This window comes from Numida meleagris, chromosome 5, assembly GCF_002078875.1.
Source record: "Numida meleagris isolate 19003 breed g44 Domestic line chromosome 5, NumMel1.0, whole genome shotgun sequence".
Classification (NCBI taxonomy): Eukaryota; Metazoa; Chordata; class Aves; order Galliformes; family Numididae; genus Numida; species Numida meleagris.
The window spans coordinates 45,054,059-45,067,619 of record NC_034413.1 but is presented as its reverse complement, the minus strand read 5'-3'; the positions used below and the strand labels follow the sequence as shown (position 1 = coordinate 45,067,619).

Sequence of the window (13,561 nt, the reverse complement as noted above, 5' to 3'; positions counted from 1 at the left end):
CCTAGTCTAGTCTACTGACTGACTCCATTGATCAAATGGCAAAAAATTCCAGTTTCATCGTAACTAAGCAACAGCTATTCAATTTGAATGAAAGCAATCAAAAGGGATAGAAATCAATGACAGCCAAGTAAGGGAGAACAAAAAAGAAGTGCTGTTTTATAACCAGCAGCTACTACATAGCTGAATTTGTGCTTCAAATAACTGTGGCAGAAGCTGGCCAACAATTTAAATACTTACATGGGCAGAGACAATACATTTAGGTGCACAAACACACATCCAGTTACAGTCTGTGCAGCTCTAAGGTTTTTCACTGACAAAATAGGTTTGTCTCCAATCACCGAAGGTATTTTACTTTAAAGAGTTACTTTAGAGTTCCTTTAAGTTGTTCAGCCAGGATAATTACATCTGTGGAATTCAACTTCCCATCACGAAACAAGGAAGACTCATATTAGGGCACTGTGGTCTCTGCTTGCAGGTGGATAAACACAACAAATTCAGATTTGCACATAGAGGATTGCCTTAGTCTACCGGTGTTCCTGTATGTACTCTTATAGACCCCTTGGACTCTTACCAGAAGAAATACGAGTGATTTTTAAAGTGTGCCATGTACAGAGTAAGAGTAAAACAATGCTTTTTTTTCTACTGTTTTCAATCAATTCCAATATATCAATTATAGCAGAATGCAGAAGACACTTTTTCCTTAAAGATCTTGTACCCACTAACACACAGTAAGGTTTATGAAAATCTTTAGAAGCACAAACTAATATTGCACAGGGACAGCTTTGTTTCCTCAGAGTTGGCGTGTCAAGAACGCAGAAACAAGCCATGCTGATGGTTGCAGAACTTCTGTTAAAGAAATTCAACTTCATGTTAAAACCAGCTTTTTTAAGAAGAGTGTTTCTCTTCAAAAGTTTTCTTCTTCACAGAACGCAGTAGACTTAAATGTGTAAAAGTGAGGTCCACACTCTCACTGAAAAAAGTCACTAAATAAGTCATGCCTCTCTGCACTGTAATCTTCATCCTGACTATACAGAAATGCAGATATGTTTGTGCTACTTTTCTCCAGTACCCAAAGCATGAAATTCAGTCTGGGCTGAATACCCAAGGACAGAAAAGATGGCCCATTTTCTACAAATTTTGTAATGCAGATAGGAGAGAATGAAAAAAAACCAACAAACATTCAATGTATCTTACCCGAACTCCAGAAGATGAGCACCCAAGTTCTTCCTGATCCAAGCAACATTGTCCAGTTCCTCTCAGCTGGCAACATGTTTGCTCCTAAAGAAATCATATTCTGTTCTATAAAACTAGTGAAGCAACTTTGTGATTTATTTGTAAATTACCACCTTGATTTTTCCTGTTCCAAAGCAGATTTATTTACTCAGGCAATAAGTTGGTCCAGGAGGCTTCTTGAAACTTGGGGCCCCTAGGAGTGAGTTCCTTTTGGGTACCTGAGCCTCTTTGCTCATAAAGCGAATAGAAAAAAGCTCACAATTATTTCAGTGGCACCTAGATCAAAGTGTCTGAAGCTGATGTAAAGGATTCTTAAGTTCATTGCAAGAGTACATGCAAAGCTAAAGTCAGCAGCAACTGTAAGTACCTAGCACATTTGAAAACAGAGTCAAATTTTCCAAAGGCTCAACCAAAAAGAATTTCCAAATTAAGCTATGTTTCAGGCAGGTTCTTCAGGAAACCTCAGACTTTTCAGATCCCACCAACAGTCTCAAAATAACAAACACATTCAAAAACACTGACCTACCCTAGCAAAAGGCGCATAGCTGTCTATAGTTGGCCTGTATCCTGTGCAACGGCATAAATTACCTGAAATAAATCACATAATGAAACATAAGAAATTGTAAAAATGTTTGGAAGCCCTGGCAGAATTTGGAACAGTCTGGGATGAAATCTATAGATATGAAATGTTGAAAATTATGTCCCTAACTCCCTAATGGGAAAAACCATATCTGCAAAAATAAGAAATATTATTTATTAGTGATTATGATGTATCATTGAAATGTCTTATTTCAGAAACCATTTCTAATAATAATATGAAATACTTTTTATAAATGTATGTGAAAAATAAATGACAAAGGCATCCAAGAGTAAATACTACAATTACTCTACTACTATTGCTACTGCTGTCTCTAAAATCTTTGGACTTTATAATCCAATCAAAAAACTACTGCCATCGGCCACTATCATGGTTTTCATATACAGTTAATAGCAGTAGGAAAATCTCTGCTGGAATTTCTGGTGCTTCTTTCATGAAGTTAAAACTGTTTAATGGGAGGGGTCAATTATTTGGGGAATTATGGGATTGTTAGCAAACTTGGGATTAGAAAATGAGTTCAAGTTGCTTCATCTATCATAGTAAATCTTGAAGAGCCAACATTCAACGTTATGTCCTTTATCTTCCCTGAAATCGTCTGTTAAAATTTTTAATAGGGATTTTACAAAATTGGTAGGTGACGTACTTCCACTGAAGACAAGAAAGAATCTATTTTTGATTATATTGATTGTAACACTGAAATCATATTGCATTATATTGAGGCTGCTGATGTAGGAGGGCTATAAAAACAGTCTGTTCTAAATGCAGGGATTTTCAGGAATACATAGTCAGGCTTAATGACTTTGTGATGTCCTTAATACCACAGTAGTTATGACAAAACACACTTTGAAACATCATCTACTGCTTTTGAGTCATATCACACTTGCTACCCCAGTAAATATTTATCGTCTCATTATACTTCTTAAAATTTTCTATCTGAAATGTACCATCCAGTGCAGAAATTATCTGTTCCATGGAAGGTTTCACATGGTTTCTCAGTAAAGCATATATGGACATCACCATTCCAGGAGTGCAGAAGCCACACTGGGAGCCATGGCATTTGGCAAGCCTCTCCTAGAACAAAACATATGGCTTCACTGGCTTTCTGAATAACCATTTTCAGGTTTGTCACCAACAGACATTAGATAAGGAGCAGCATTTTTTGCTATCCCACCACGACAACTCATGAGAAAATTCTAAGAGCAATCGTCTAGTTAAAAGATAATACTGGCTCGCAGTATTACTGTTTGACACTCATGAACTTAATTCCTTGACATGAGAGCAGAATGAGAACCCAAGACTTTCAGTTTAAATATAAGCCATAACCATGAAGGCCAGAACATAAGAACTTGTCTGTCAAAGCTTAATTGCAGACCAATCCCAGAGCCAATATCCTTGGAAAACAATATTGAGAAAAAAAGAGAATATATAGAAAACATCCTTAAATCAATGTGGTCAGATCATGTTTCTTGTGGACAAAGTAGATGAAGGAAGTACAGAGCTGATCTAATCCAAGGGAGATCTCTGGCACAAAGTGAAAATGTGTCTAATTGAATACCAGTCAAACTAATTGCTACCTTGGGTAACTCCTCACGTACCACAACATAAGCAGCATGTTGTCCTCAATGAGCTGGCTAGATGCCATGCTGGTGTAATAATTGAAACTGAGCAGTGCTCTTTGTTCTTCCCAATCCCTTCTGAAAATTGCCATGCCACGAAACAGGAATGGACAGGTCTGTGCTGTGGAGATTGTGATATAATCCCTGCATGGCAGTACGTTAGGGAAAACTTCCATGCTCCGTATTCCATTTCCTGTACCCACAACAATACAGCAATTACTACCCGAATTCCCAATAACTCCTGTTCATTTAAAAAGATCAGACAAAACTCAGAGTTTCTAGAATTCTTTCAGAGATTCTATATTGTACAAACTCACAGTACCTTTTCACAAATCCCATCTCCGTTACAGACATAGGACAGGAAAATCTCATTATCATTCTATGTGTACTACATTGTTCAGTGTGCTCTCACCTGAATTGGATTAATCCTGTTTTTTATGCTTCCAACCCCTTCCACGGTAGTAACAGCAGCACCATGCAGTGAGCATATGGGGAGCAGACAGGAGTTGGCAGGATGGTGTCTTTGAGGTGTAAAGGAGAACTGTGGTGTTAAATAGCTTTGTCATACGGGTCATGGAGGAGGAAATAAAGGGTACATGCTCCAGCTACTGGGCTACAAGAAGACACTGCGGAAAGAATACACAAGAATACAAAATCCTGCACTTGGATTGTGAGAGTGGGCATGATGTTCCTGCAGGTGGGATTTCTTTCCACACACAAAGCAATAAGCTTTCTTAATTAAAGAAGAGAAAGTTAGTAAAGTTAAAAAAAAAAACACCACATGCTTTATTAAAACCTGAGGAGTAGAGTTGGAAGTGAGAAAGTCAGACACAACATTTCCAAATGACATAAGTTTCAAGAATGAGGGAGAGAAAGAAATTAGAACTTCTAACCTTGCTGTAGACAAAAATTTACAATCACAATACAATGTGTTAATTGCTGAAGCCCACAGAGATTTTAGTAATGATTATGGGAAATGTCTAGTAAAGACTTATTGACAGTGACATATATTCAAATTAGCACAAGAGTCAGAAGAAGCAGATGATAAAAGGGCTGCAGAAATCTCAAATTATAAAGAACTTTTTTTTTTTTTTGGATCTGTTTTGTTTTGTTTTTGCAAAGATCTGAGACAGGGGATCTCAAACTGTTACTGCATCATAATGGGACCAACAACTCCGGAATCTATTTTGTAGAGAAAGGCTATAGGTAAGGCTTTAAATATGTACCAGAATTCCCTAGGATCTATCTAAATGGAATGAAACCAAGTATTTCCAAGTGAACATGAGTTTTCCCAAATATCAGTGTGAGGATACCGTATCTTCTTGGCAACTGGGTCATATGTAGATAACATTACAGTGCATGCACCACAGCCTCCTACTCCACAGCCATATTTTGTTCCTGAGAGACGGACTGCAAAAGGAGACTGTTAAAGAAATAAAATATAAGATGCGGAAGTCATCTTTTCTTTATATTCTGCTGAGTCTCCCTTGTTTTATGCATGTAAGGATGAGGGATATTCCAACCAGATAGCTCCAGACACACAGAAAAGTGTACAAGATAGATGAAAACAAAGCAAATAAAGAGATAAGAAGGGTAAGAACAGAGAGAAATGAGGGCAAGGCAAACTTCTAACACAGAGGTTTTCAGCCTCAATAGTCAATACCTGGTAAAGCCCCAAAATACTGAAAATCAGTACCCTGTAATTGGAACATGTTGAAGAAATAAAGCAATAGGTTCTCTTATGAGCCTTACTCGTAATACTTTCTTAAGCCTTATACATAATTATCTGTATCTTCCATTTTCAAAACAGTCACAACAGATTTCATTATGTTTCCCTGCTGCTTCCTGAACATGAAAGGAGCATAGTACCCAAAAAGGAACACAATACTCACATGCGCAAGACTAAGTTCTGTATGAAAGGACTTTCTCCATTATGTGCCTCAGTATAAAAGTTCCACCTTCAATTCATAATCTCCTCTGTCTGTTGTCATGGTGCCATGCAGTTCAAGGAATCTACCGACTCATTTCATCTTAGCTCCTCCATTCTTCAGAATGATATACAGTCCTATTACTCTTCCCATTGTTTAAGTATATTTGGATCCGTTTTGCTTATTGGTACTAGATCATGTTTACAAACTAATTTCATCATGTTTCTAGATGCTCAGTGCAATTTTTGTCCTCATGCTTTCCCACTAGTAATCAGTACGTACTCATACTAGTAATCACAACAGTAATCGTACTGTGGTTGACTGTTAAAAAGATGCTAATTATTCCACTGAATGCTTGAACAATGCAAGCTAATAAAAAAGCTACAACTTGTAAAGTATTTTCCACTACTGCCCTTGTCCACTTAATCCTTATGTTAATGTTGTTTCACTTCCAGCATGGAGGGATATCAAATGCTAAACAAAGATGCTTAATTTTGCAACCTGCATGGCATCTTTTTATTTAGAATAACTGTCACTGAAGTCAGTAGAATCCTTACACCAGTTTAGGAACCTGAAAAGTCCTAACTGACAAAAAATAAAGATAAGTAGATAGTAAGAAAATATGCTTATGCAGAATTCTTTAAGGGACTGGGGCCTAAATAAATGGTTTACTATAAAAGAAGTTCTCTGGTTTTTTTAGGTATGATTTTAATGGAAAATGAACTGAAAGGTTTTTTGTTGTTTGAGAAGCTGTAAAGAAGGATTTGGGCAGGACCTAGAAGAGCTGCACTCAGACTTCATAATGTTAAACACACGTAACCAAAAAAATAATGCACATAAAGCATTGGATTGCTCTGCCAAGAACAAATGCAATGTGAGATTTCTTATTTCTACTTATTGTTCTGTTCCGAACAAACCATATTAATCCTCAATTATAATACTTCACAGAATTGCAGAATTCAAAGGCAGAGCTCAAACAAAAGGATACGTTTCTTTCTTAGATAATACAGGAGTAATTCTCCAGGATCTGCCTGCCTCTCAATTACCTACATCACAGAAAAAAAAAAAAAAAAGAGAGATTATGTATTAGGGAGTGGGCATAACCTTCTCACAAGGATTAACTATGACACTGAAGAGCTGTGATTGTAGATTAAAAAGGTCTGTTTGTTCAGCAACAGGATCCTGACACTTGATCACCATCTGCAGATATTCCAATATCTGTGTCAGGTAGTACTGGTGAAATATGTCCCTTTAAAGTAATAGAAATCATGATTTATTCAGAAAAGTGAGAGGGAAGAGAGGCTAAGTAAACACTGGATGGAAAAGAATAGACTAGATCTTTTTACTAGATCCTTTGTTGACTCATATCAGCATGAATCAGAAATCCCTTAGTTTTAAAGCCATGGACTTGTGTGTATGAAAATACTGTCACTGCTAACCCTTTTGTTTGCAGCATAAAAGCAGTCTTCTTAGTATAAGGAGAGTAGGAAGGATTTATAACTAAGTATATTTTGAGAGTAGTGAAGTTTAATGTGTATGAGTGGAAATTTTGCACTCTTTGCTTTAATCTTGTTTCAAGAACATTGTTATATCATCAGTAGGTTTTAACTTACTTGTATTGTCTTGTCTCCAGAAAGTGTGAAAACTTATTTTAGGACCTATCAATGCAGAATGAAGAGAGATCTCACTTCAGGCTTCTCTCAACAGTTTTGTTATATCAGCAGCATGCTCCAACTTACCAGCTCCAACTAGTTCAGGGACGTTGTTTTGTGGAATTCAGAGATTACTAAAAGTGCTACAGTAAACTCCCACCTTCACCAAAGAAGGGAGCAACTAGGAAAAGGAAATGTTCTGAGCTTCAAAATATTTTCACCTATGATGAAACTATGGTAATAATATAGGCTATTTAGGATCATATTTTTTTTCTACTGGTTAAATAACAACAAGTAATATGTGATACTTCTATACGAAATATAAAAGAGCACAAAATTCGGCCTTTTTTTCCCCCAAAGAGAATACATTTAAGCGTAGTTGGCACATAAAGACAGATTTAAAAAAGAGAAAAATTTGAACCACTTTTCCTCAATCCACCTGAAACTAGTTTTTTTGTTTGTTTGTTTGTTTTTAACCCAGTACTCTTGCTCACGAATATAAAACTGTTGTCCAAACAAGGGAAAAATACATGGCAACTTTTTTTTTTAATGAAGTAATCAAATTATTTCATTTCAGCTTTTAATATATATTGGGTGATATGTTTGTTAGAAACTCATTTTTTTCCTGAACTGGAAAATCAGAAAGGGTGACAAAATACTAGAAAATGAAATGTGAGCTTTTGACATTAAAAATAGAAAAAAAAAACTTTTTCTTTTGCTAAATTTCTGAGATTATATTAGCAAACAGCACATCCTTACACTAGTAGCGTTCACTTCAACTACATCAACTTTTGGAGTATGTTACTGTCAAGTTTTAGTAAATAGTAACTAGTTATAATTCTAAAAATTCCATGTAATGTAGTTTAAAGTCACTAATGCAACAAATAAACCAATGAATTTTTATGGATGCCTAGAAAATTCTGGGCTAATGTAAGCCAAAAGTAACAGTTACAGAGATAAGATCTTGAAATTTCTCTCAGATGACTTAATGCTTAAGTGTGATTTCTTACAATGGGAATTAAAAAATGTTCAGTCTTGAATTGAAACCATAAAGAAATCCAATAACCCAATTCACAGTAAAGACAGAGAGTAAAGTCAGGAAGAGCCCACAGGTTCCTTTGGGAGAAAACAGGATGCTGTAAAGAAGATCAAATCCACAACAAGAAGTTTACCTATGAATGAAATATTGCTCCAGAATAACAGCTTTCCAGTATAACATAAACAGTAAATATTAAAGCAATTTTCCAAAGGAAAAAAATAGCATTTAAAAACTTACCTTCTTGCCATTCACAAAAAAGACAAGGTCATCTGATTGTTGGTCATGGCAAGCCATGATGCTGCATTAATATCTGAAAAATAAAGCTGTATACACTGTGAGAAATTAATGAAATGCTACATGCTCCTCACCTAGGTCATATGACTCTGACTCAAGTCAACCAAATTTGCTCTGTGTCCCACAGAATTTATTTTCAGGCTGAGCAGCAAATCAGGTAGATAGGGAGGAGCCAGTGTAAGGTATGTACTTTCAGAGCAAGTAATGCATTTTAAGGTGCTGGTGCACCAAACTTTCTGCTCGCACTCTGCACTCTAACTCTTCTCTGGTGAGCCGAAATTTGAAAAGAATAAGATCCCCTCTAATTCCAGCTTTGTAACATAAGTGATAAGGTATCTGCTGGAGTGTCTTCTGGGTTTGAACTACATCTGCAAGGTCTCTTTTTAATGTTATGAAGTGTAGAATAGTTAGGAATGCCTGAATCGAAAACCTGTGCTTCTCCTTTAGTCTATCACTGATCGGCATTATAGTTAGTGTTTTCCTGTAACCAGATCTCAACAGAATCAGGATTATTACCACATACGCTTTAAAATTTCCTACTGATTATCTCTACGCCACTCCAGCTCAATAGCCTGACTGCTGCAGTTGCCATTATGAATTGATCATACACTGTACATGCTAAGTTTTTAGAGAAAGATATTCCAAAACCCAATCTGGTATTCTAGAATCTTCTCTCTTTACTCTGGATTCACATTTAGTAAACAAGCTCATTAATCTCATAATGCTTTATTACAGCTGGCTTTTTTTTTTTTTTTAATTTATGTGCATGACTTTCAAGGCTTTCTCCTTTTTTAATGTATATGTCACTTTTTTTTTTTCATATTATACAGCAAAGGTGTCTCTTCCATTTAGAAACAGTTCAGGATTGCAAGACAAAGTAGTCAGTTCCCCGTCTTTTTATTGTTCCCCATTAGAAGGAAATTACTCCCAGCAGAGCTACTTGCTGATTCTTTAGTGGTTTAGCCCCTAAAATATGTCAAGAGAATTATCACAATGAAAAAATTGAAGTCGTAAGGTACTGCATGCAAAAGCCTTAATGAATTCTGCCAACTGCAGCACTGCTGTGGTATTCCTCATGCATTGCAGGTACAATATGCAGGATTAAAGGACAAGAAATAACCCCATCTAATACTGGACTTTGGACATCCGATACCTATCTGTCAGAGCACCTGACTCCGAATCAGAACTTAGTACCGATATTTTAGGTGTTGAAGATTCTCCAGACATAGGTTGGGAGTGATGAAGGTACATATTTATAGAAATACATCTTTACCACAAAAAAAAAAAAAAAAAAAGAAAAAGAAAAAAAAAGTTTTTACCTTCCATTTCCAGTTTGGGTGCTTCTGCACAATGTATATTAATGTGTCCACAGCCATCCAATACACCATGCCTTTGGAGACCTAACACTGTGCTTATGTAGCTCCTTGTGTCTGCAAATCTTTAATACTACAAACATATCAACAAAAACACAAAACAAAAAACCCCACCTCCTAAACACTTGTATATTCCAAGAAAATTCATTTCATAATATCCCTTATAGGCATAGTGTCGACAAAAGGATGTTTAATAGCTGATATTTCTAGCTTCCACACAGTTTTTCAATTATCTTAAAGCCAGGAGATTGTTTAGTATCTTTCCATTAAAAAAAAAAATCCACAAAAACGTGTTTAGTATATAGTTAGATTTCACTGAGACAAACAGAAAACAGTGTCACTTGTAAAGAGGCAGGGAGGAATCCTTGCTAATAGTAGCTGAAAAATACTGATAAGCAGATGTAATCTGTACTGCAGATAGCAAAGCACAGATCTAGAACACGATGAATCTGAGGAGTACAAACAGCTCAGCATGGCAGGTGGGGTGACACTGCCTGTAAGAGCTGGGCCACAATTTGTACAATAATTGACTTGCCTGGAATTTACCAGCACCTATTATGACACATAGGTACATAGGAGAGGCACAGACATAGTGCACTTTCCCCAGTTCACTGATTTCGTGTGGTCCCTGTTTCAGCGTATCCCAGGATTTACCCTTAGCTTGGAACTATTATTGATGTGTGGTGTTGTAAATTGTCACTAACAAGGCCGCACAACAAAAGATCTCTCTAATCAGAAAGACTAATTACGTCAGCAGCATGAACATTTTTTTTATTAATTTTCTTAACATATATAAGACACAAAGTAGTACAATGAAAACGAAGAAAAAGAAGTTAAAACCAACAAGGCTTCAGCTGCCTAACCCACACTTCCAGTGTCATTTCAGATGACCTGCTATAAGCTTTTTGGCCTCCAGTTACAATCTCATATCTTCTAGTTGTGTGCTCTCCTATGTCTCTGCTGTCTTATCACGTCTAAAATAGCACTTGATCCCCAGGTTTAAGCATACGAATTTCACCCACTCATAGAGATTACAGAGACACAAAGTGCAACAACAAATATTTCATATTTTAACAGCCAAAACAAAAGAAGTCTGACCAGCTAACATGGTTTCCTTCGCAAATACTGTATCAGCTGATAAAAGGTATGAAAGGCAAGAAGAGAAAATAGCCTGTGGTAAACTGAGAAGTGAAATGAGAGACTGCAGGTCGATGTGCCAAATCAATTAGACCCACTGATTTTCATTATAAATGGCAGTAAGGAATAGATGATGCAGAGGTTCACTGAAATCACCATGCTGAACGTGTGATCGTTCAATTTTATGAAAGAACATACTACAATTTTTTCAAGTGCTACTTTGTGTTACACACATACATACACTGAAAAAGTAACAATTTTTCTGTGTTACGATGGATGCATCTTACATCAAAGCCCCAAATCCAAATGCCACAGATATTTGGATATTTGTGGGTACGTGTGCACATTCAGAATTGAAATTTCAACTTTGCGCTTTGATAAGAGGAAAGGCTAAAGTTTTCAGTGAGTTCAGTTCCATGGATTCTAATGTTGAAATCTGAAAACCGTGACTGAAGCTTCCATAATATATTAATTTTGGTATATTCTACATAATTTCTTGATCTTGTCTTATATTACAAATAAATACATTCTTCAAATTTAACAACACCAACATTTCTGTTACCATTCTAAACAGTGCTGCTTTATATTTTCCTGTCTCCAGCTGCTACTACTTGTGTGCTGCCTAGGCAGCATCAGATGACTGATACTTGCAGATCCTCTTTTGCTGATTTTAAATTGTTTGTTTTAATTTGTTTGTTGTTGTTGTTGTGTTTGTTTTTGTCATTTTTAATCACAGTAATGCTCAAATGAAAGAAAAGCTATTAACTATACTCTCACAGCTCAATATAGTACTGAGAACAGAATTAAGCACTGTTTAAGAATCCTTTCCAGAGACAGGTTCATTCAGGCTTTTAAATAAAGCATACTAAACTCCATGTGAATTTTCCCACTAAGTTCAGAGGCTTTTGAGCTGCTCCATGACAAAAAGGAAGTCCTAATGGGAAACTACATCTAAGTGACTCTTCCAGCTTTGAGGATAAAATTAATCTCCTATCTGTATAGGTCAGTCATACCAATTTGCCCGGTATAGCAATAGAAAATTATAACACTAGTTCCCGGTATGTTTTTAACACAAAGGTGTCAGTACCAATACAAATCTAAACTGACTTTACTACAAATCAGAGCATCACTTGCTATCAAAAAGAGACTGAATTAAATAAACAAGGTTCCAATTTTTCAACAAAGATTTCTGCACAGACCCTGCACTGCAAGACTTCAATCCCAGGAATATTAGCTGAAACTTCTCAAAAATCATGTCCTGTGAAGTACTTATATGTAATAAATGGTAGTAAGGAATAACATACCTTTATAATACATCTCAGCTTTCTTCTCCAGCAGCATATTAACTGATCTTTCTGGGGCTGCTGTGCAACAGAGCCATTCAGCAGACCCTTCTTATGGAATACATATGTTTGGAGATATATTTCTAATAATTAAATGCTGTAACTGAAGTGGTGTAGTGAATATTCTGGACAGAGAATGAAGACTGACAGAAGAGTAATGTGTTTTTTTTGTATATGTTTCTATTCTGAAAATGAGAAAATATTTTATTTTATGTGAGTTGATTAGTGCATATTGGGGCAGGAAATCAGTAGCTGGAATTCCATTCAGGTCTCATGCACTCTGGCCCAAGGAGTGGAGGAAGCAGATTCATCATTTGTTATCTAAGAAAACAAACAAGATATGAAAAGAATTACATGTTAGTATTATTTGACTGACAAGCTTCTGATATTGTCCTTATCAGGTGCCTCTAAGTTGCCCAGTAGAGTGTTCCACAGAAGATACCCACAGATGATAACTGGAAGGAAGGCAAAACTGGGATCAGGGTGACAGGGACAGAGAAGCAGAGTTTCTGCATTGGTGGGCCTCACCTCCTGCAAACTCTTGGATGAAAGCAAGTCCATAGACCTATTGATTTTGGGGTCAGTGACATGTACCACAATCAAAGAAATACTAAGAGAGTAATCTGTAAGTGAGAGCTCAAAAGTTTCCATGCCAAAGCCACAAAGTTTCAGGGCACAACCTGGATGCATAGACTGGCCAGAACTTTGCTTCACAGATTTTATAGACTAAATCTAACATTAAGTAGAAGAAGAATGGCCATAACAGAGGCCATACAGTAAACAGTTGCAGAAAACAGTGAATCTGAAGGGTTAGAATTATTAAAAGTGTATCACTTCATTTGTTTTTCTTCTGTATTCTTTCATTAGATCTGCTTTTCTCCCAAAGAGCTCTGGACATAGCAAGTAGTAACACAAAGAGGTGAAAGTGCAGAGTGGAAGTCGGTGGGAGAAAATACCTTGAAGGAGGCTGAAGTGGCTTGGAGACTGATCTAGTATCTAGCGCACATTGGTAATATGAGTTATTTAAATCTCTATGGAATTTGCCATGCAGAAGAAAAGAGAAGGCTTCAGGAAGAGAAAGGATTGAAAAAAATGTTTTAAAGGGAAAGAAAGATTATACAAAATCAGATAAATTCCAGAACAATGCTTGAAAGGAATTTGCTCGAATAACTTATTCGTGTGAGACCTGTTACCAGATATTTCAGTTACAAGGAGCCTTCAATGGAAGAGGCTGTATGATATTGCTGTATATAAAGCATTCCCAGCTGGAAACATCATTAGGTACTTCACCATTCAGAGGTCCCAAAAGCTTATTTTGTTCTCTTTACTCAGAGATAATAAAACAGAC

At 36.4% G+C, this 13,561-nt stretch overlaps 2 protein-coding genes across 3 annotated transcripts in view; both read right to left on the bottom strand.

Annotated features, from left to right (window-relative positions):
• LOC110400698 (aldehyde oxidase 3-like) lies at positions 735 to 10,376 on the bottom strand. The gene is made up of 8 exons (XM_021400845.1): positions 8,304 to 10,376; positions 6,364 to 6,421; positions 4,761 to 4,857; positions 3,860 to 3,968; positions 3,427 to 3,640; positions 2,776 to 2,902; positions 1,760 to 1,821; positions 735 to 1,278 (listed from the first exon to the last, which is right to left on the bottom strand). Exons 1-7 carry the CDS (start codon positions 8,358 to 8,360, stop codon positions 1,818 to 1,820), a joined length of 666 nt encoding a protein of 221 aa, XP_021256520.1. The 5' UTR covers positions 8,361 to 10,376; the 3' UTR covers positions 735 to 1,278; positions 1,760 to 1,817.
• Positions 10,484 to 13,561, bottom strand: part of AOX1 (aldehyde oxidase 1) — a 41,202-nt gene continuing 38,124 nt past the window's right edge. For both annotated transcript variants that reach the window (XM_021400811.1, XM_021400812.1), the window contains exon 35: positions 10,484 to 12,534. In XM_021400811.1, coding sequence (XP_021256486.1) covers positions 12,478 to 12,534 — 57 coding nt within the window. In that variant the 3' untranslated portion in view covers positions 10,484 to 12,477. The remainder of the gene's footprint in view (positions 12,535 to 13,561) is intronic.

Excerpts from the sequence above, each read along its gene's own strand:
- LOC110400698 (XM_021400845.1), bottom strand. The coding sequence starts at position 8,360 with ATGGCTTGCCATGACCAACAATCAGATGACCTTGTCTTTTTTGTGAAT. Across the intron at positions 4,858-6,363 it reads GTATTATCTAAGAAAGAAAC|TCCGTCTCTCAGGAACAAAA; the intron begins GTATCCTTTTGT and ends CTCCTTTTGCAG. Across the intron at positions 3,969-4,760 it reads CCAGTTGCCAAGAAGATACG|ACACCATCCTGCCAACTCCT; the intron begins GTATCCTCACAC and ends TACACCTCAAAG.